Source organism: Stenella coeruleoalba (assembly GCF_951394435.1).
Source record: "Stenella coeruleoalba genome assembly, chromosome: 3".
Lineage (NCBI taxonomy): Eukaryota > Metazoa > Chordata > Mammalia > Artiodactyla > Delphinidae > Stenella > Stenella coeruleoalba.
Window position 1 is genome coordinate 51,422,108 of NC_137148.1, and position 21,365 is coordinate 51,443,472.

Below are 21,365 nucleotides of genomic sequence, written 5' to 3' on the forward strand. Positions count from 1 at the left end.
TTTGCACAGATAATACATTAAAAAACACAAAAAATAAAGACAACATTTTTAATCTTACAGTACAGTACCTTGAAAAGTACAGTAGTACAGTACAACAGCTGGCATACAGGGGCTGACATCAAGTGAAGAGGCAAGAAGAGTTACTGACTGGAAGAGGGAGAGGAGGTGGCAGATGGTAGAGCTGAAGGATTGTCAGCAATAGGAGATGAGGGCAAGCTGCAATCTCACTCAGGCCTGACGTTGATGGCACAGGGTCTGGTTCCTTGCTGGATTCAATTCTATCTACCCTCTTGAAAAAATGATCCAGTGATGTCTGGGTAGTAGTTGTGTTTTTCCTCATCATAGATGACATGGTAGCACTGGATTGCATTTTGAACGGCTGCTGCAACCTTTGTGTACTGTTCTACGTTCGGGTCCTGTGCCTCAAAAAACTAACAGTGCCTCCTCAAATAAAGAAAATCCCCTTGCCATTTCCTGTCATGAATCTCTTTGGTTCTTCAGTTACTTCTTCCTCTTATCTCTCTTAGTCCTCTCTCTGGGCCTCCAATTCCATCAGGCCTTCTTTAGTAAGCTCCTCATTATAAGAACGAGCGACGTCTTCCATCTTTTTGCCTCTCTCCACTTTCTCAATTATTTTCACTTTTGTTTCCATCGTTATTGCTTGGTGCTTCTTAGCAGTACGAGCTACATCACAGCTGCTTTTACACTTGCTTCCAGACATCCTGGGCTTGAAATAAAGATACCATACTACTATACTCTATACAGTACTGTACAGTAAAGTACACAGGAGCACAACCACTTGTAGAGGATGCACACACGTGATAATGTACGCCACACACGTGAACTAACTTACATGACTGGACAGGCGAATGCACGTTCGCATCTTTGAAAGTTTGCAACTTGAAGGTTCATATGTAGGGGACTTACTATAAGTGTATATACATATTTAGACATGCATAGAACAAAGTGTAGGAAGTGATGTGCCTGTATGTTTACAGTAGTTATTGATAAGCTATGGAGTTACAGGTAATTTTGTTTTTTCTTTTTGCCTCTAAGGATTGCTTTACTTTGCACAAAGAAAAAACATACAAAGACAGTGAATGTATGTTAATCATGCTATGAAAGTTGTAAAAATAAGATTTCTATAATTCTTTCAATCAATAAATAGCTTCTGCCCTTTCAATGGCTTATGGCGTAGTGTAGACAGGACATATTATAAATACACATATAAACCTACAGTTAAGTGAGATCAAATAAGTTTTGTATGATAATGTACGTGAAAACACTTTGAAAAAGGGTATGAAGTTTAATAGAATAGTATAAAAATGATAAATATATACAAGATCACTTTATATTAACACCCATACACACAAAATACAAAATAAGTTAAAATGGTAAGTATTTGGACCACAATTGGAGGCATGATGTTTGAACCTCGTTCTAACTATGTAAATATGGTGCTTACTACCATACCCTCTTCACAGATAAGGAAACAGAGACCTGAAGAGCAATGTGACTTTCCTACAGAAACACCGAATGACTGCATTTTAACTCAAACCCAGGTCTTCTGACTTCAATCCGCAAAAGCTTCCATAAAAGGTGTTAGAGAAATTCAAAGGCAGAAGTAGGTCCTGAGGCCCAAGGCAGTCAGATTTTTAGTTGGAAATGGCAGTTAAATTGGGCCTTGGAAGCTCAGGGGACATAAACCAGTGGGAAGGAGGTCGTAGGGCATTCCAGAGAAGTGACATGGACAGAAGTATGCTGTGGCCCATCTCTGATACAGAGCAGGGTGTGGTTTTTTCAAAGGATCAAATGTGGGTTAAAAATTATTTTGTCTCACTGAAATTTCTTTTAAAAAAAGCCCGTTTTTGCTTTTCAAATACAAGCCTCCTTTCAAGCCCTCTCCCACCAAAAGGAAAAAAAAAAAAAGAAAACTTATAAACTAGATCATTTAAGTTTCTATCCATAGTCCCTTAAGAACGATAACTTAAGTAATAATCAGGGATTATTTAGTTGGGTTTCTTAAGAATTCTAACCGAACAGAGAAATGAGAAGCTGTCAACACACTATACTAAAGACAAATTATGTAGGTGACAAAGTTTCACAAAGAAAGGCAGGGCCTTTCAACCCAAGTAGAGGAAGGCTGTCTGAGGACAATATATGTATTTTTTTCCCTACCTTATACCTCTAAGGCTGCGTACAGAAGACAAATACCAATCATTAGGCAGTTTAACTGGCTCATTTGAGAAAGATCTGTTGGAGTTTTATAGCGTAAACTTAATGGTGGTGGAAATATGTTATTTTAGGTCTTAGACTATTAGCCTTTTCTCTAGTATTGTAGAGTCTGAAAGAAGAGTTAATTATCTGAAAGGCTTATAAACATCCAGTTGACACCTGAACAACGTGGAGGTTTAAGGCACCCACACTTCGTGCAGTTGAAACTCCGCTTATAATTTATAGTTGGCCCTCCAGGTACCTGGTTCCTCCATAGAAACAGTTCCACATCTGCACAATCAACCAACCACAGATCATATAGTGTTATAGTGTTTACTGCTGAAAAACTCCGCATGTAAGTGGACCTGCCCATTTCAAATCCATGTTGTTCAAGGGTCAACTGAAATTGCTAAATAATTTGGAATTATCTATTGATACTCAAGGAGAAAGGTAAACAAAACCAGGTTTGTAGAGATTACTGGCTACCCAGAAACATGTGTTCATTCAGCATTTATTGAGGGCAGTCTTCTTGTCAAGGCTTGGTGACTGGTGTTACAAAGGCCAATAAAACAGAGCCATCTGCAGTCTAGTGAGGGAGGCTAAACTAAGACATGTACAGAAGAGGACCTTAACCCTCCTGGAAAAAGAGGACAGGCCAGGAGAGGATTCAGGGACTGGTTTCCAGAGGGGATGACACCTCAACTGAAGCAGGGAGAGAAGTATATCACCATACAGAGGCAGCAAGGAGGCAGGAGAGAGCACGTTCTATACAGGAAACTGCAAGTAATTCAGGATGTCTAGAGCATACGATGTGAAGATGACATAGGAGCTTAGAGAGAGGAACAAAAGCCAAGTCATAGAGGCTACGTAAGAAATTTGGGTTTCACTGTTTAGACAATAGGGAACCACTGAAGGATTCAAAACAGGACAGTTTTCATGGCTAAATCTGAATTTTTGAAAAATATATATGTAACAGAAAATACCTGGATATCATCATCAATCATAAAGGCAGTCCTTAGTAATTTGATGCCTGCGAAGAGACTGCCAGACATCCACCCTTAGAGTGTCAGGCTCTTTGGCTCTGCTCCTCTTGGACCTCCAGCTGAACGGTGTGTCCCTACCTAGCATCCTCATTTTAGGATGTATAGGGAGAAATTGGGACTAATTCCAGAGAGCAATGATTAAACGCAATAAAGGGATAAAAATTTACAGTGAAAATTAATTGCCTTTTTGTTTGGTTTGTTTCTTTTTGCAGTACGCAGGCCTCTCACTGTTGTGGCCTCTCCCGTTGCGGAGCACAGGCTCCGGATGCGCAGGCTCAGTGGCCCTGGCTTACGGGCCCAGCCACTCCGCGGCATGTGGGATCTTCCCGGATCGGGGCACGAACCCGTGTCCCCTGCATCAGCAGGCGGCATCAGCAGGCGGACTCTCAACCACTGTGCCACCAGGGAAGCCCCAAATTGCCTTTTTTTTAAAGCAAGTGTTCACCTAGTAGAGAGGTGTCTTTTCCCAAAGAGGCTCCCACATGGCTCAAGACATTTTTGGAACTTCTTTTCTAATTGCATTATAGGCCAGCCTGGGAGCCACACAGATTATCATTCTTGTCTCTTTATAGTTGCCTTTTCAAAATGCTGTATTCCAAAATAAGCACTGCCCGATCTGATTTTTTTTATCCTATTCACTAGACTTAGCACTGAATTAACTTTTGATTTATTCCTGAAGTTAAATACATCTTCACAAGATGAAAGTTTGTTACCTCTGAAGACATGCAGTCAAGTACCTGGTCAACTACTTACCAGCTACAAGTTTCTTGACCATGAATCTCTCAGGTTGCCTGGGAAACGGAGGTGAATAACATACTTCCCACCTACCCCACATAGTTATTGTGAAGACAGTACCAGACATGTGAAGGCTCTTCATAGACTGCTGTGTCAGAGGATGCTCTTCTTATTGTGCCCTCACATTTTGCAGGCAGTTCCAAAATGTACATTTGTTCTGGTGCCTGTGTGTTCATCTCCCCTAACAGACTGTTCACTTTAGGAGAGCAGGGCCTGGGTCCTATTTGGTTTTATTTCCCTGTTGTCTGACACTGGGTCTCACACATAAAAAGGCTCCAATATTTGTTGAATGAATAATTCAGTGTAGCTCCTTGCCTTTTACTCAGACTATATTTAAGAAATGGATAATACACTTGAGATTACTCAGTTAAAATAGGCTCAGAAGCCACTTAAGCTTCTTGAAGTATGTGAGTAGTTTGTCATTAGGAACCAGCTGTCCTTCATCTCTGAAGGGGCCAGAACAAATGGCTAATGAACTCAAGCTGAAAGCCTAAAGACTCTTAAACTTTAATGCTGTGGTCCTAACTTTGGCTGTATTTTTAGATCACCAGGAAAAAAAACTTTAGATTACTGATGCTAGAGCCCCATCCTGAGACAATTAAATCAGTACCTCTAGAGGTGGAGGCCCGGTGTTGATAGTTTTAAAAACTACCCAAGTGATTGTAATGTGCAGCCTGCGTTTGTTGCTGGGCTCTGGGATTAGACTTTGAGAAATATTGCCTTAAAAGAAATCCTATCTAGTTCTACATTAGGTACCATAGGAAATGGGAAAGAACATAAGGCATGCGCCCACCACAGTCTACAGGGAATAAAAACTAGCCATCACTGATCTGAGAGCAGTGGAAAAGCAGCAATCAGTGTGTGCTGAGCTATGAGAGGTCGTGAAAAGGTAGACCTGTGAAGAGCTCCAGACTTTCTGCAGAACCTGTTAGACATTTTAAAAGTTTATCATAGGGGGCTTCCCTGGTGGCGCAGTGGTTGAGAGTCCGCCTGCCGATGCAGGGGACACGGGTTCGTGCCCCGGTCTGGGAAGATCCCACATGCCGCGGAGCGGCTAGGCCCGTGAGCCACGGCCGCTGAGCCTGCGCGTCCGGAGCCTGTGCTCCACAACGGGAGACGCCACAGCAGTGAGAGGCCCGCGTACCACAAAATAAATAAATAAATAAAAGTTTATCACAGAAATAAAAGACAGTCCCTGCCCACAAAAGAAGGTTAACTGTTAGGTTAGCAAACCAGCTAGTTCTAGCCAGAGGTCCTAGCCAATACAGAGGGTTTAAAGGCTTTGATTCCCAGCACCAATCACCATTCTGAGGACTGAGAACTCAACTGTGAACAAGACTCAAACTGTCTCAAATAACTGATGTTCACAACTAAGTGAACAGGCAATTATAAAATGGTGAGGGTTGATGAAAGAAACAAAATTAAGTTGGTGAGATAGGAAGATCCAGTCATTTGAGGGTTTTAAGGGTCGGGCTCAGCTATTTCAGTGGATTACAATAGCCGATAGTTTCTGGTCAAAGGGATGCTAAAAGGAGATATATAAGAAAGATTATTTCAGAACCTTTGGAGGTTAGAGGAAGGAGAAATAGTACAGACATAAAATAGTTAAGACACCTACAGCAATCTAAGGGTAGAGTGGTAAGTTCCTATATTAGGGAGACTTGGAAAGGGGAGTGTCTTATAGAATTTCTGATGAAAAAGATAGCTGTTTATATTACACAAGCATAAATAATTTAAATGCATTTCAGTCTGAAATGACTTATTAATATTGGAATTCTATATTTCACTTACTGTATGTCTGAGAATTATACCTCTCTTGCTTTCCCAATTAATATTAACTGCTGTCATATCTTAATCTACCTTACAATTGAATGAGAGTTTTTAAAAATGGATGTCAAATTAGTCAAGGTCCAGGTCCTTTTCGAAGACTCTCTTGTTTACTTTTGTTTATAATTCCACACAGTCTCATACAAGAAAAGAAAAAGAATAAACTTACTTGTTTTGGGGCTGTACCCCTCAGGTCTGCAAGCCTTGTAGTTGCCCAACCGTGAGACCAAAGAAAGAGCCTGGAAACAGCGAAAGAGACATCCAAGGTGTACTGGATAGGGAATCTTGCAAGTCAGAAGCAAAATGTCCTGGAGCGACACCCCACCTATAAGGCAGACAGCAGGCAGGATGCAGCAGCAATCTTAGCTACTGCAGGGGAGAAGGAGGTTACCATTTATAGGGGGAATTGATGTCAGGTTGGCTCATCAGTTACCAGGGAAACCAGCAGAGGAGCATGTCCCTCTCAGCCCCTCAGGTTAACAATCGTCAGTGGGGCAGATGTTTCCCTTTGATAACCTAGCTTGGTGGAGTGGTTCTGGTCTAAGCATTAGAACGATAACCACCTGGGACGGGGCAAACACGTAGGCAGTTAGCGTTAAGGCTCTGTGATTAAGAGGGAAGATCAGTCATGTGAGTAGGTGAAGTAGGGACTTGTTGAGCAGGGGATGTATAGAGAGCAAGAGAACTGCCATCTTGAGTGGCCTGGTCATACACAGCCTCTATGAAAATGGTAAGCCTCCATATTTCTATAACCACTAAAGTCAATGTTCTTACTTGAGAATCTGATCTTATGAAAAATTGTTATTAATCAGAACTAAACTTTTGTCTTTGCCTTCAAATGAACAAGTTCTAAAATGTTCATATGTAAATGATCAGTGTGTGATTCCAAAAGCTTCACTGCTCTTGTTGGGCCAATTCTATGACCAGTCACAGAGTGGATAGTATTGAGTTATTGGTACATACAAGACTGTAAACTACCAGACTTTATGTACTTGAATTAAGTCTGTATAATAAGTCTGCATGTGTATTCTCACAGGAGGCTGTAAAATGTGGGCATGCTTTCAATTCATGCAGTCTGTGATTTATGGAGTCACACAGGTCAGGAGTTTATTATGCTGAAAATCATAATAACTGTTTTGTTTTGCTTTTTAAAATGAAGTGACCGAAGCATGTTGAAAGATAAATGGGTGAAGCATTTTGATTATGTTTTTGTTTCAATTAAAGATTAAATATTATGCTGAGTAACCAGCCATGCTAAGCATTATGATATTAAAGCTGAAGTAATTTGTAAGCTGATAGCCCCTTCTTTCCTCTGGGTTTAGGTTTGTTATTAATCAAAATGTTGGACTTGTTTAGTGCAGTGGTGTATGAAACAAACAGTTGAAAAAGACAGCTACTTTACAGCTTTCTGTTCTTTCAGATTTGTAGGAAAATCTGTTTCTTTTTGTGGACTTTGTGCTGTTGTTCCCATGTCTAGATTTCATTTCTTATACCAAAGCCAACTAGATCTAGTAGTTGTAAGATCCTCTCATGGCATAGAAAGGAGGAAGTTGCCTTTTTATGGTTTTATTTGACAAATTCTGGTAAAGTCATTTTTGAAACATGGACAGTCCCTACTAGAAATGATTATAACAAAAGACCCATCTGTCTTTTGGGGCAGAGAAAGGGATAATTTTTAAAATAGAAGAATGTGTATATGGAAAAGTATTAATACATTAACTAATATAGTGGGTTTTGTATTTTTATATCAGCATAGGAGTATTGAATAAAATTGTTTTGAAGGGAATAAGATTCCAGCTATTTTCTGGTTTGGGGTTAGGCATCAGCACAAATCATTTGGAAAGCCGCTGCACACTTACCGAAATACAGTGTAGGAGTCTGGGCTCCCCATGACGTGTGATAAGGACCTTTAACAGGACAGTCCCGCCACACTTCTAAACTTAGTCCTCATCAGTGGTAATACACTTACAATTTCTGAAGAGCTCACTCTAGGGAATGCTGCATAGATTGTAAGGAGTATCAAAGAAAAAGACCACCTCTCAATACCTGAAAAAAAAAAAAAGCTCAATTTATTACTTTAATAAGAAAGAGCTTGCTTTTAGACACAGTCTCTCTGAGCAAAGCAGGTTGCAAGCCTTACATAGAGTTTTGGGGTCAGGGATTGTTTAGGGGTTAATATCAGCCTCAGAAGCACCATTATTCAGGAGAGACTGCTGGTGATTGGCTGGCTTTCAGAAGCATGTCACTGGCCTGGGTCTGCCACTGATTGGCCAACTTTCAAAAGCATGAGGCTGTCACTGATTATTTGGCTTTCAGAGGTGTATTTACTGAAGTGAGTTACCACTGATCATTTTGGCCTAGGCAAGTCACCAGTAATTGATTAAATCCTGTTTGATTGATTCAGTCTGGTTATAGTGGTCACTTGCTACCATGGCTGGAGAATAATTATCCTTTTGCTAGGAGTTGGGGCTTGTTTTATTCTCAGACGCTAATACTCAAACAGTGTAGAAAATTGAAAGCACAAGAAAATCAGACTCTGAGTACTCCATCTAAATAAGCAATAATCCTATGCTGCACTTTCTAAATGAGGTTGTTTCCAAGGTTAAGTCCATGGAAATATAAAAAGTCAGCAGTTCTCATGTGTGATATTGCATGTTATGAAATCTGATGCAAATAATTTTTATTAATAATAAAGTATAGAAATGCAGATGTGCTTTACCTCAGTAAATAAGAGTAGACTCTAGTTCATCCACATCATAATGTCACTCATACTCATTGCATTCTAATGAGCTTTTCTGGGAAGGAAGAGGTGGTAAGATAAAACTTGTCAACCTGGTGAACAGTCAACCCTACCAAACTCTTTGCAATTGTAGTATCATTAATATTGTAACATTTCATTTCCCTCACAAAATCGTTTTAGGATTCTTCAAAATCTAAGTATATCCATGGGAATTTTTAACAAAAGTAAACTTCCCTCCACATTTGTGGTACTGCAGGAAGAAAGGGTAGGGGAATCTCTGCTAGTACCTATTGCCCAATCCCTGCTCATATAGGGAAACAGAAATCACTGTAATATGTGGGTTTCATCTGCAAGTTACAACTGACATGTGGGGAGTGTTAACCCTTCAGGCGGTTTATCCCCATCTGCTGTGATAAAGTGTTGGGTGCGCCTATTTTTAAAACTGCTTAAATATTTAGTGGGGAAAGCCTTAGTAGTTTTGTTTATATACAAAAACTGATCTTTCCTCTTTCCAAATTCATTCACCTGCCCTAGAATCTGGTTTTGGGACCTCCCTATTTGTTCCCGGCACCTCCTAATGGGAGGCAGAGCTAATCACTTACATATTTCTCTGCTGCTAAGCATAGCCAGCTTACAACCACTTAGGATTCAAGCACATGTTGAGACCTTAAGACCAGTAAGCATTTGATAAAGTAGGAAAGCAGGGTGGTTAGATTTGCTGTAATCAACAGTAGGAGGAGGAGGTTAGTCCATGGAGCCGTGCCAAAAGCTCAGTTTCTTTTTGTACAAAAAATTTTTTAAACTCAGCAATTCCCCAGAAAAGGGATTCATAACACCATTTGAACAGGAATTTTCTGAACACATTCCCTACTTGACCCATTTAACTACTGAAAACAAAACAAAACCAGATAGGGCTGGTTTAATGTCGGGAGTTTTGCTCTGCAACCTGGCTGAGTGTGCTCTTTAAAGGAAGCTGGACGAATGTTCTCTGAGTTTAATTGAAGGAAGACTTCTGGGTAGAACTCTTTTAACCTCCCATCAGGAAAGGAACCTCGAGTGAAGTCTGAAGCAAAGAGACTCACTACTAGAAATACAAACCAACAAAACAAACTCCAGACATGTTTTTCAAATTTAAGTGTTTTCTGAGAAGTTGGCATCCATGTGGTATAAGCACCAGTAAACAATAAACCCATCTTGGTGTTTTGTACCCTTTTGGTTCATCATGCCAAGACAAGTGTAGTGTAGAATTCCTACTTTCAGTTCTCATGCAAAAATCAGTGAACCATCTCTCTCCCACTTTAGGATGTCGCATGTACTTCAGTTTGAGGATAAAAGCAGAAAAGTGAAAGATGCAAGCATGCAAGATTCAGACACATTTGAAATCTATGATCCTCGGAATCCAGTGAACAAAAGAAGAAGGGAAGAAAGCAAAAAGCTGATGAGAGAGAAAAAAGAAAGAAGATAAAATGAGAGTGATGATAAACCAGAACTAGCTGGAAATGTGCCTGCAATAAATGGCCTTAAAACAGCCATTGTTCCCAACAGCATCACTTAAGGGTGTGAGAAGAAGCATTTTTGAACTTGTCGTCTGGTTTTGAAAAACAATTATCTTGTTATGTAAATTGTGGAATGATGTAAGCAAATGCTTTTGGTTACTGGTACGTGTTTTTATTCCCCAATTGAGCTTTTATATTGCTAAATCTGAAATAAAATCACTTTCCTTCTAGTTTACATGTTAACCATTTGCAGAATGTACAAATCTGTTTGTATCTTTTTACCCTAAAATATGTGACGGCTTCGTTTTCAAGATTTTTTATAAGACACCTTTACAGAAAGAATATTTAAGGGAAACCTCTTTGGCATTCTGTTACCACAGCACTAACTTTGAAATATGATTTTTAAATTATGTAATAAAAAGATTGATGGTTTTGTTTTGCATATAAATATCTAAAAATAGCCAAATCAGTAAGACTCAATAGCCTTAAATCTTAAGAAACCCCTAAGTGAATGTTCACGCCTGCGTCTAGGCCAATGCAGTCAAGACAATAACACACTAAGTAATGTCAGCCAAGCTTATCGCACACCCTGGCTTGACCCCAGGCTACCGGCTCACTCCTCTGCCCTTCTCAGCACAGCAACGGCAGGAGCACATGCAGAGGTCCCATCCTGGCAATAGAACTTATTAAGAATTTAGCCTTTTATGACAATCAGTCATGCTGGTTATTTACTATATATTATCTGTACTATTTAGTCAGTGTTTTCTAGAATCTGAATGCCAAGATTATACCACAGGTTAACTTCCAGTTACCTAGTAAACCTCACCAGCCACGTCTTTTCAGGTAGTGTCTCATCAGCTCTCTCTTTTGAAGTGGAATCCAATAGGCTTTCTTTAGAGCGCTTGCTCTCACAACGTAGCCCCCGACGCTACACGAGAGCAGCAGCAGCATCACTTACAGCCACGTTAGAAATTCAAATTCCTGCCATACTACCCACCACCATTATCCCCATCCAGACTAATGGATCTGAAACTTTGATCACAGAAGGCTTGTTAAACAGACCGCTGGCTTCACTGCTGGTGATCCAATCTTTGGAGACTGACAATATCTAGTGAAGTTAAAAATGTTCATATCCAGTGATCCAAAATTTCTAATCCTAGGTCTGTTGCCTAAAGAAATTCTCACACATTGCTCAAGGGGACCTGTACTAAATATACGTTGAAGCATCAACCAAAGAGTGGATAAATAAGTTATTATACATCCATGCTATGGAATACTTTGTAAGCGGTGAAGATTAATAAACCAGAGTTGTGTGTACTAGTTTATCTTAAAAATAATGTGAGGAATAGGCAACCTCCTATATAAAAATTTAAAACACACAACTCACCATTATATATTGTTTACAGATGTATACATGTAGCAAAAGTATAAAAACATAAAAACTAGTGGTTACCTCTGAGGAGGCAGAAGGAATACACAGGGGGCTTCATTTGTGTTTGTAATGTTTTATTTCTTAAGATAGATGTTGGGTAGTCAAGCCTCATTATTCTCTTTACATTTTGGTATGCCTGAAATATTTCATAATTTGTTCTTTATGATCTAGAACCTGAGGTGAGAAGACAGAAGGACACCCCCTTTCTTTTTGGCTTCAGAAGTAGGAGAACGTTCCAAAGAGAAAAAGAGGGATATGATAAAGGTGTTCTGGGGAACAGATGCTAAGCCACCACAAATAAGCCAGTGTTTGGAAATGTGCCCTATCTTTCCCTCACCGCTGTAATATCAATTGTATTACAGATGTTCACAAAGCAAAATGTTGTTGTTTTCTAAACTCACAAAGTCTCTGTTGTTTATTATGAAAAGTATTACCACTGGATCTATTTGTATCGAAGTACCCCGTAGGTTTCTCTACCATTCCTCCAAGACTGTGTCCACCTAAAACAGTGTGGTTTTATCCCTAAAATAGAGGGGACCACAGGCCTCTAGGGCACAGCCAGAAGACTAGTATTCACAGGTTTAGAAGATAACTGAAAAAATTAAAACAGGTTGACTGAACGCGCCTCATCCTGCTTTAAATTGCAAGGAGCAGAAAGATCTGAAATTCTACAGAGATTAGAATCTTACCAGAATTTCACCATGATAATAAAACTCATTTTGAACTTAACTGAATAATAGCAATAACAATTTTTTAAAAGCTTAAGAACATGGTTAAATTATCTGTCATATATAGTATTAAATGTGCTTATAGTAAAATCTTTGGAAATGTCACAGGAACGTTTTTGGGCCATGTGAATTGCAAAAATGAAATAAAATGAGTTCAAAGACCAAAAAAAGAGAAAACGTAAGACAATTAGCCTGTATAGTTCATTCTAATTTTATATTTATTTGGATTTATTTTTCTCTATGTACTTGCCCTAGGGATGTTATCCTGAAACAGTGAAGTCTGGTAGCCATCTCCTTTGTTATCTATGGTGATGCTGGGCATTGTGGAGAACAGAAAGAAAAGCAACTCCTGGCAATTGTTTTTTCTCATTTTCTGACAAGCCATTTTTTTCACTTTGGTTGAAGCTGTCAGCGAGGTGAAAGTTAAAATTAACTCTAGACCTCTCCTTTCTCAATAGGTAATTGAAGAAATGCAGATCGCTCTAGAATTTTTAATGGTATAATATCAAAACACACATTATCACATGCCCTCAGCTCTCTGTATGCTCTGTGGCCACGCAGTCAGTAATGCATCTGCTGCATCTAAAAATGGGGACACCATAGAAAAAGGTCATTAAAAAGTGTGAGGAGATGAGTGGTTTGCTGCTGTTGTTTTTAGAACAAGTTCAATAAGCTATGGTGTCCTTATCAAACTGTCACTACCAAGTCTCTTGATAGGATCTGACGTGTGAGGTACATAAACCTGTGCTGTTGTATCACTGTGGCCTGAATGGAAAAGGTTAGATAAATGCAGAATATTGCCCCAACATGCTGTTTAATCTTGGCGATAACAAGAAAGAAAATGGATGTGTGAAGTGAGTTACCATTGAGGGTTGTATCAGTATAAGCAATTTGTATGTACGGGGTGTAGAGAAGTTAAGAGGGGTTACATTCTTTAACACCGTCATTCACAAAAAAAAAAAAAAAAAAAAAAAAAGCAGGTCTGGTTTCTCTATGGCTTTGACTCCTTTCCAGTGACTCTATACAGTTTATCATGGGGTACCACTTCTGCTTACTAGAGACCAGGAGGTTTTCCTGTCTCACATATATTTTATCTCCTTTCTTTTAGCTTTTAATGAAGAGAGGTGAAACAGGAGCCATATTTTAGAGAAATCCTTTCTAATAAGGATTCGATGAAATCTGAATTCCTAGAGAAATAAAACACCAAATCTTACTAAGATGGGTATTAGAAGTCCCCTGCTTGTAGAGAGAATACTCATTTATTCCCCCAAATCTTCCTTGACAAAGCTATACTTGAACATCTTTGTCACAGATGCTAAGGGTTGTGCTAATCCCTGTGCAGAGTTTTCAGTGGTACACAGCTAAATTGGCTCCCTAAAAAAACAGAAAGCAAGAAAAGCCCTGATTTGCATCATTTGCTGACTTCTGTGGTGTAAATACTCTCACCATGGCTGATTTCAAGCCACCAAAGGTAGCTCCAGGATACAACTGGTTATTTTTCCCATTCTGTTTCATGGCTAGCTAAAAGCTTATGTAGTAACTCTTGCACTGGCACTAAAGAACTCACAAAGGTTTTTAACCTTTTTCCAAGATGACAACCTTCAAGAGTATTTCTCTTTTATGTGATTACTTCAGACAATTTGGTGAAGTTCTAAATTGTAGCAACATCTGCACCCTATGCTTTTTATGACTAGTTTGTACCTTTAGATTCTCTGTTGAGGGAGTTTTCCAAAGTCACTTGGCTCACATTTATTTTTCCCTCTGCTCATCTTTTTGCCTCAGTTTAGTCCAAATCTCACAGAAAAAAAAAAAAGAGGGGGGAGAAAGGAAGGAAATGTAATTATAGTTCTTTGAATTATTCTCTGTAAGTGATAATGTAGAAATCCATCATTTATATTTTTTTGGAAGATATTTTGGGTTAGGGATGGAGAATCCTACCTGGAGGGAAGACTGGCTTCTAAGTGAAATGCAGACAGGAATCTGGTCTCTCTCTTCCACATCTGCTCGGGATTATTCCTTTAAGTTCAGATCATGATATTAATTCATGTTATTTGATCAGCAAAAACATATTCGGGAGGCTTTCTTCAGAGCACCAGTCAAAAAGAAGGTGTTCTTTGTCTTTTAGAAAATTGTTATTTTCTCATTCCATGATGCCAGAAATGATAATCATTGCTGCAGTTCCAGAACTTTTTAATCATCAGGATAATTCTGAGAGCAGAAAACTCTTAAGTGACTTTCCCATTTATTTTCTGACTAATCTAGTTGGAGCTTTATTATTCAAGTGTTTTAATAATATATTTGAAATGAAGGGCATCATGTAAAAACAATAAATGACTAAACTAGTATATATTCTATGGCTAGTTCTCAACGGTTATGAATAAACTTAAAATTTGTGAATTACCTCTTTTTTGTATGATGTGAGTAAACTGTTCTTTAATTTGCAATTTTTTAGAAAATATTTTATTCAGGGTAAGAGGTATGTGACCACTTTATCTCTGTTCTAAACTTTTACTATATTATTGGTGTAAATGAATAGACTAAGAATGGGTGCTATCTCCCAAGCAACTAAAGAATTCAACAAGTGATTTTTGAATTAATTTAGAAAAGTTATACATGTTATTTTGTGAGACCTAGGTCCATTTCAGAGTGAAGTTTCCTAATGACCATCATGTGGATTTCATGTCCCATCAAACCTGACATGTCCAAAACTGAACTCACCTACACGTCCTAGCCCTTCCTCCACCAGACCTGCTTCACCTGCACTTTTCCCCATCTTCCCTATTGGCAATGCCACTTTTCTAGTTACTCAGGCCAAATAGTTTGGATTCCAGTCTTCATCTCACACCCTATATCCAGTCTGTTATGATAACCTGTTGGCTCTACCTTCGAAATATATCCAGAATTTCACCATTATTTACCACTTCCCACTGCTACCACCCTGGTCAAAAGGACCATAAACTTTCATGTGGACTACTATTTATAAAAGCACCGTAACCAGTCTCCCTGCTTTCACACTTATTTCCCTAAATTTATTAACAACATAGCAGCCAAGTGAAACCTCTTAAAACATAAATCACATTGTTATACTTCTCTGCTCAAAACCCTTCAATGGCTCCCCATTTCGTTCACAGTAAAAGCCCACATCTTCACAACGGCCTATGAGGCTCTAGATAATCACCACACCCTCCCCTCAATCTCTGACCTCCTCCCTTACTACACTCCCCATCACTCACTGTACTAGCCACACCAACTGTCCAGCACTTCATCAGATGAGCTAGGTGTGGTCCATCTCAGGTGCTCTGCACTGGCCAGTTCCTCTACCTGGAATACTCGTCCACCAGATGTCCAAATGACCGACTCCCGCACCTCCTTCAAGTCTGCTCAAATGGCCCTTTCTCCATAAGGCCTACAGTAACCACTCTACTTTAAAGTTGCAGCCCATCCCCACCCCACATTCTCAGTCCCTCTCAATCTCCCTCTCTAATTATATTCAATGGCACTATGAACTCCTAAGCACTCTGCCTTATTAACTTATTTAACTTACAAACAACCCTATGAAGTAGGTATGGGCCCTTGTTACCATTTTACAGATGAGGAAACCGAGCCTTACAGATGTTAATTACTTATTGTTTATCAATCACCTCCCACCATAGAATGCCCTCCACAAGGACAAGGATTTTTGTCAGTTTTGTTCACTGTTGATCCAGTGCCTAGAACCATGCCTAGCAAAGAGCAGACATTTAATAAATATTTGTTGAATGAATAAATAAACCAGTATATCCCCCCCCATGAAAAAACAGGATCCAATATAGTGTTATTCCATATTTTATCACTTAATATTACCATCATTTCATAAAGTTAGGACATTTTTACACTAAAAATGAAGGAAGGATATAACTTCAGTTCAGAAACAGCTCTAACATTTGAATAAATTTAGCTTTAGGAAAACCTTACTACATTGTCTTTTTCTCATTTTAACATAAGCCACTTTGTCACAGGTGGGCACAGATCCAAAGACCATTTTGGGAAAACCTCTCTGTCGGAAAACCCATTTATACCTATATGGCTTCCTTGAGTACCTGCTCTTTATAGAAAGCAATATTCTAATTCCTGAGACTAGAAAGAACTGAGGGCCAACATGCAATGTGTAGAACGCAAGGCTATAAGGCTTCAGACATGCAACTGCTTTAACAGAAAAACTATATAACCTCTTAATATCAGTTTTCTCCTCTCTCACATGGAAACGATATCAGCTGCCTTACCTACCTAGCTGTCACAGACTAAAGAAGGAATAAACAAGAAAACCAAGCTTTTACAAAGCTTATAATGATAGGAGCTAACACTTAACAGATACTTACTTTATGCCAGACACTCTTCTAAGCACTTTATCTGTATTAATCCTTTTAATCCTCATAAACAACTCTATGAGGTAGGCTCTATTATTATCTCCATTTTACAAATGAGGAGGAGACTTGAGGCTTAGCAAAGTTAAGTAATTTGTCCAGGTCACACAGGAAGCAAAGCAGCTAGAATTTAAAACAAGACTGAATCCAGAGTTTCAGCTGATCACTAGACTACCATGCCTCTTGCTACACAAACCAGATTGTTTTACAATACACCTCTAATATAACTATAGAGTTTACAATCCAGCAGGTAGAGAAGGAGGCTGACACTCCAAAATAAAAACACAGCACGGTGATTTCAGTTGAAAAGAATTATATATGTAAAAACTGAGTGAGTGCTAGAAGGAACCAAGATTGTGGTTTAGTGGGATTAATCTAGAACTGCTTTGCGGCGGAGGGAATTCTGACCATAATTTGGAGGGAAGGGAGAACATGGCATCGAGGAGACAGGTCCTGTTCCAGGTGAAGAGAAAGTTATACGGACAAGCCATTAAGACAAATGTAGGAGACAGTGATGTGTCTACATAATGCCAAAACATCTGGTCAACTGAGTTTAAAAAAAAAACCTCCATCAACACAGTAGATTTCTTCAGTCAATCCAGATGTTTGGCGTCTTGTAGACAAAACATCCAGATGATTAACTGAAGATCTGACAGAGTTGACTGAATTAACCGTGTGTTGTAGCATTGTATAGACAGTGTCAGGACGTTTGCTTGGCTGGAGTGGAGTCCAGCTATAAAGGAGATAATGGTCCAGGCAATGAGAGGGGACCTGGAGCTTGGATTTGATGCAGTTGGAAGCTGCTGGAGGAGGAGTGTGATGGAAATGATGCTTAAGGAAGAGGATTCTAACAACTATGTGAAAAAAAAATATGGTGAGAGGAAAAGTTGTAGACAGGAAAGAGGATGTGAGTAGAGTGCAGGTGTGTGTGAGGTAATTAGAGCCTGGACCAGAATCAGGCTTGGGAAAGCAACAGGAAGGAACGGATCTGAAAAACATTACAGAAAAAGAACAGGAAGTCATGATGGGCTGGACAAGGGAGTGCAACTGCACATCACCCCAAGGTTGGAAGCCTCCAGGCCTGGGAAAGCAGCTGCTGTCAGCCTCACCACAGTAGTAAACCAAGAAGGAATCCCCAAGAGACCCCTCCCCTCAACCTCCATCCAGAGTCCAGAGCCAGGCCCACAGGCAGGGGGAACTTGGAAACCACAAACACAACTCTCATGAAAGGTTTCCTATTCATTTTAGCCACCTAAGTTGATTTCCCTTCATGTCCAATTTCATGAAGGGATTGAGAATGCTAGATTCAGATTGTCAGGTAGACACAACTTCAGTGAAAAGTCTAAAAAGACAATATTGTAATGACATTTGATTTTATACAGCATATAATGTAAATTAAGATGTATAGGGGTATGAATAAATTAGATGAGATGAGATGAAGAGAAATTATATAGTACCTATATTACCTAGTTAGCATTATAAAAGCCTGTTAACAGGCACAATTAATGGCCGAATTCAAGAATTTACATATTTTTTTAAACCCTTAATTTATGAAACCTTGGAATGTTCAACTCTTGGCTTGGATATTTTGCAGATTTTTTTTAAAATTCCAAATATCTTATTAGACAAGAATCGAGTTTATATTTATTTATAGTCACAAATTCTAATTTACTAGGATTCGAACTATGATAGTGTGCTCCCACTTATTAAAAAAAATTCTAAATATCCATGCAAGTCATCGTTTTGCAAATTTGCATTTTCAAATATTTTCAGCCCCAGGCTTATCAGCCCACACAACCAGTTATGTGCCCTTTACAGACACAATCGGGGTTTCTCCAACTGCTTCCTTGTTCATTTCAGGAGGGAAGGAACCTTCAAGAGAGGTTACTCTCTTTGTTCATGGTTTGGAACAAAACTGAGGATCAATCAATCTCTCCTTCTCTCTCTCCCCCTCTCTCTTTCTCTTTCCCTCTCTCTCCGCCCCCCTTTCCCCTTCCCCCCACCAGAGAAACAACACAGAATGTGAGACCATAAATATATTAACGTGTTCCATGTCACCCTGGGGGAGGTGGAGGGGTCAGGAAACTTGTTAAAATCAGTTTCCCAGGCCTCAGAAATGACAAGTCTGTTGATCTGGGGTGGGGGCCCAAGAATCTGCTGGTTTTTCTGTTTGATTTTTAACAACCTCCCCCAACTAATTCTGATGACTGTTTTCTGAAAATCAGACTTAGATCCTGCCCTAAAGTGGAAAGCTATAGAATGAAAAGCATCCGTTGGAAATGCAAATCTCAAATGGTAAAACAGATTTAAATTTTTTTTTCTTACACATCCCTTAATCTTTCCTTTATGTAATAAGCTCCTACGTAAATTCACTGTGTTCTTTGATATGCAGAATTTTTCATAGAAACTGCGTAAAGTCAAGCACACCTATGCAGTCAACCTAGAAGCCCAGAAGACAAACAGGACAGCCTGTCTGTTCTCAATTCACAGCACTGCCCACTACAGCCCTTCCCGGACACAAATGTTTACATGATGGGAAAATGTAATTAATGATCTTGGTAAGTCTTTCTACTGCTCCAAGGCTAAGTGAGTCACTTATTTATCAGATAGAAAAAAACAGTTGGGTTCACTGAAACAATGGGTGATTTATCCAGGTGTGTTTGAATATAACCTTCCCACAGCCATCTTTTTGTAAGAAATACTTCAAAGTTAGTAGATAGCAAACTAGTTATTCAAAAAGTTAATCAGTGAAATGTCCCCCATCATAACATCAAGATTAGAGTGTTTGTTCTCTACATATAATCGCTTAGGTACCCCTTTTTTGGCAGTACTAACTCTACTGCAAGAAAGATTAGTAGACTTTTTTTTTTCACTGGTGCTATGGCTCCATTTGCCTTAAACTCAACTCACTCACCTAAATCTTTTCCCAAGGATATAGGAAAAAGAATAAATTGGGAGAATTTTATTAGAGGCCCTTCATTACCTAAGGTGTAACGATTAAAAGTCAAACTTACTTTTATTGTGCTTTGAATGATGCTTTTGAAACAATCAAGGGTTTCACAGGCAACCCAAGTGGTTTTGACTTGAGTAGTGATTCTTTCCCACTTTCCATTCTCCTGCCACTTTCAAGTCTCATCTAGCAACCATGGGAAATGGTCTCATGCCCTAGTGGGAGGGAGTTAGGACAAGCTAGGATTGCAAAAGAAAACCCTTTTCAGAACATAAAAAGTCCTTGCATTCTGATACAGGTTAAAACAAAGAGAAAGATTCATTTCCAATGATCCTCTTTTATCCTCCACATAAAAATACTAATCTTCAATGCCTCCATCTCAACCACAGTATTGATAAGGGTAAGAAATAAACAAATTCTCCTTAGAGTATTTCATTGATTCTACTGCTTTAATATCATTTATGGTATACAATGGCTTCCAGTACCATGCTTTTTTCCTCAGGGCCATTGATAGCCCATTTGGTGCCTCTGTGTGAATTAGAAAAAGGCACCCATTCCTCAAGGCACTTTACTTCCATATGTCAGAAAACTGTGATAACATACTGAGTTTCTTTGAACAAGACACTTTATCACATCTGCAGGAAAAATCACCATAACAAATGTCAAACCTATATTGCTTATGATGTGAATTACATCCCCCAAGACGTGGTGCCCTTGTGCAAAACTCAACAGCACGGCTATGCGTAACAGCCTTTTCTCTCACCCCCTTCACTGTCAGCCCTCTCTATTCGCAAGCCCAGCCCAAAGGCTCTAGAGTCCTACAGAAGAAACTCTATAAAACTGCTTTCTTGAAGATAATCCATGATATTCTTCCAGCCAAACTCAAATCTAAAGCCCACTGGGGTCCCTGGAAAATATAAGATGGAATCCAGGTGATAAGGTCTAACCTCTTATTTTGTGCTTCATCTAGTTTCCTTGCCTGCAGTGGGCTGTATGCAGAGGACTTGCACCTAACACATCGGATTAGAGTTCCCAGCGCAGAACCGCTGTGCTAACACCCCAGCTTGGTAAGCTGTGTGGAGAAGCACTGCACACACCTCAATTCAAGATGGCGGCAGCGGGCCATGACCGGAGAAGCTGCACCAGGCACTGCAATCTGGAGCCTGAGCCACAGCTGCTGCAGGTGGTGAGATCCCCGCCCCCTCCCCTCCCTGCTAACGAGATCCCCATAAGGCAGCCCCGCCCACAGCCTCTGCTCTAGAGCCCAAGCATCCACCTCTCCATCCTCCGATGAAAGAAGAAAGCTTTCCTTTGCTTCTGAACCGAACTTGGTCTCCTTCTACGGGCTCAAACAACACTGGGCGGGAGGACCCTTGTTGGGGCCTGACTAGACAGGGTCCGATAACACTGCCTTCTTGGAACTCTCTCCTCCCACCTCATAATCCTGACTCTCCCTTTCCTACCAGCAATTCTAGTCCTGCTCCTCTTTTCTGTGGACTCTGTTCTTAGACTCTAGCTCTGAGGAATCTGGTCAATACTTCCTGAGATAAAATGGTCTTTGGAGCCAAGGCATTTAACAGGTGGAAGCTAGAAGTGCTGCCTGTTCCATATGACATAGCCTGTACCACCTCGCTGTTCCCACAGCAAATACTTGTTTTCCTGTAAACTTGGGGCACAGGCTAGTAGATTTAGTGACAAGACAGTAATCTATGACTTGGGCCATCTGATGTTCCATCT

At 39.7% G+C, this 21,365-nt stretch overlaps 1 protein-coding gene and 1 long non-coding RNA gene across 5 annotated transcripts in view; one reads left to right on the forward strand and one right to left on the reverse strand.

Moving 5' to 3' along the window:
* The window catches only part of CWC27 (CWC27 spliceosome associated cyclophilin), a 230,147-nt gene extending 215,716 nt beyond the window's left edge, over positions 1–14,431 (forward strand). For all 3 annotated transcript variants that reach the window (XM_079918332.1, XM_079918333.1, XM_079918331.1), the window contains one exon: positions 9,922–14,431. In XM_079918332.1, coding sequence (XP_079774458.1) covers positions 9,922–10,084 — 163 coding nt within the window. In that variant the 3' untranslated portion in view covers positions 10,085–14,431. The remainder of the gene's footprint in view (positions 1–9,921) is intronic.
* The window catches only part of LOC307184685, an 86,150-nt gene continuing 64,858 nt past the window's right edge, over positions 74–21,365 (reverse strand). For both annotated transcript variants that reach the window (XR_013827792.1, XR_013827793.1), the window contains exons 3-6: positions 8,599–8,674; positions 7,739–7,925; positions 6,049–6,204; positions 74–727 (exon numbers count right to left, since the gene is read on the reverse strand). This is a non-coding gene — a long non-coding RNA (uncharacterized lncRNA). The remainder of the gene's footprint in view (positions 728–6,048; positions 6,205–7,738; positions 7,926–8,598; positions 8,675–21,365) is intronic.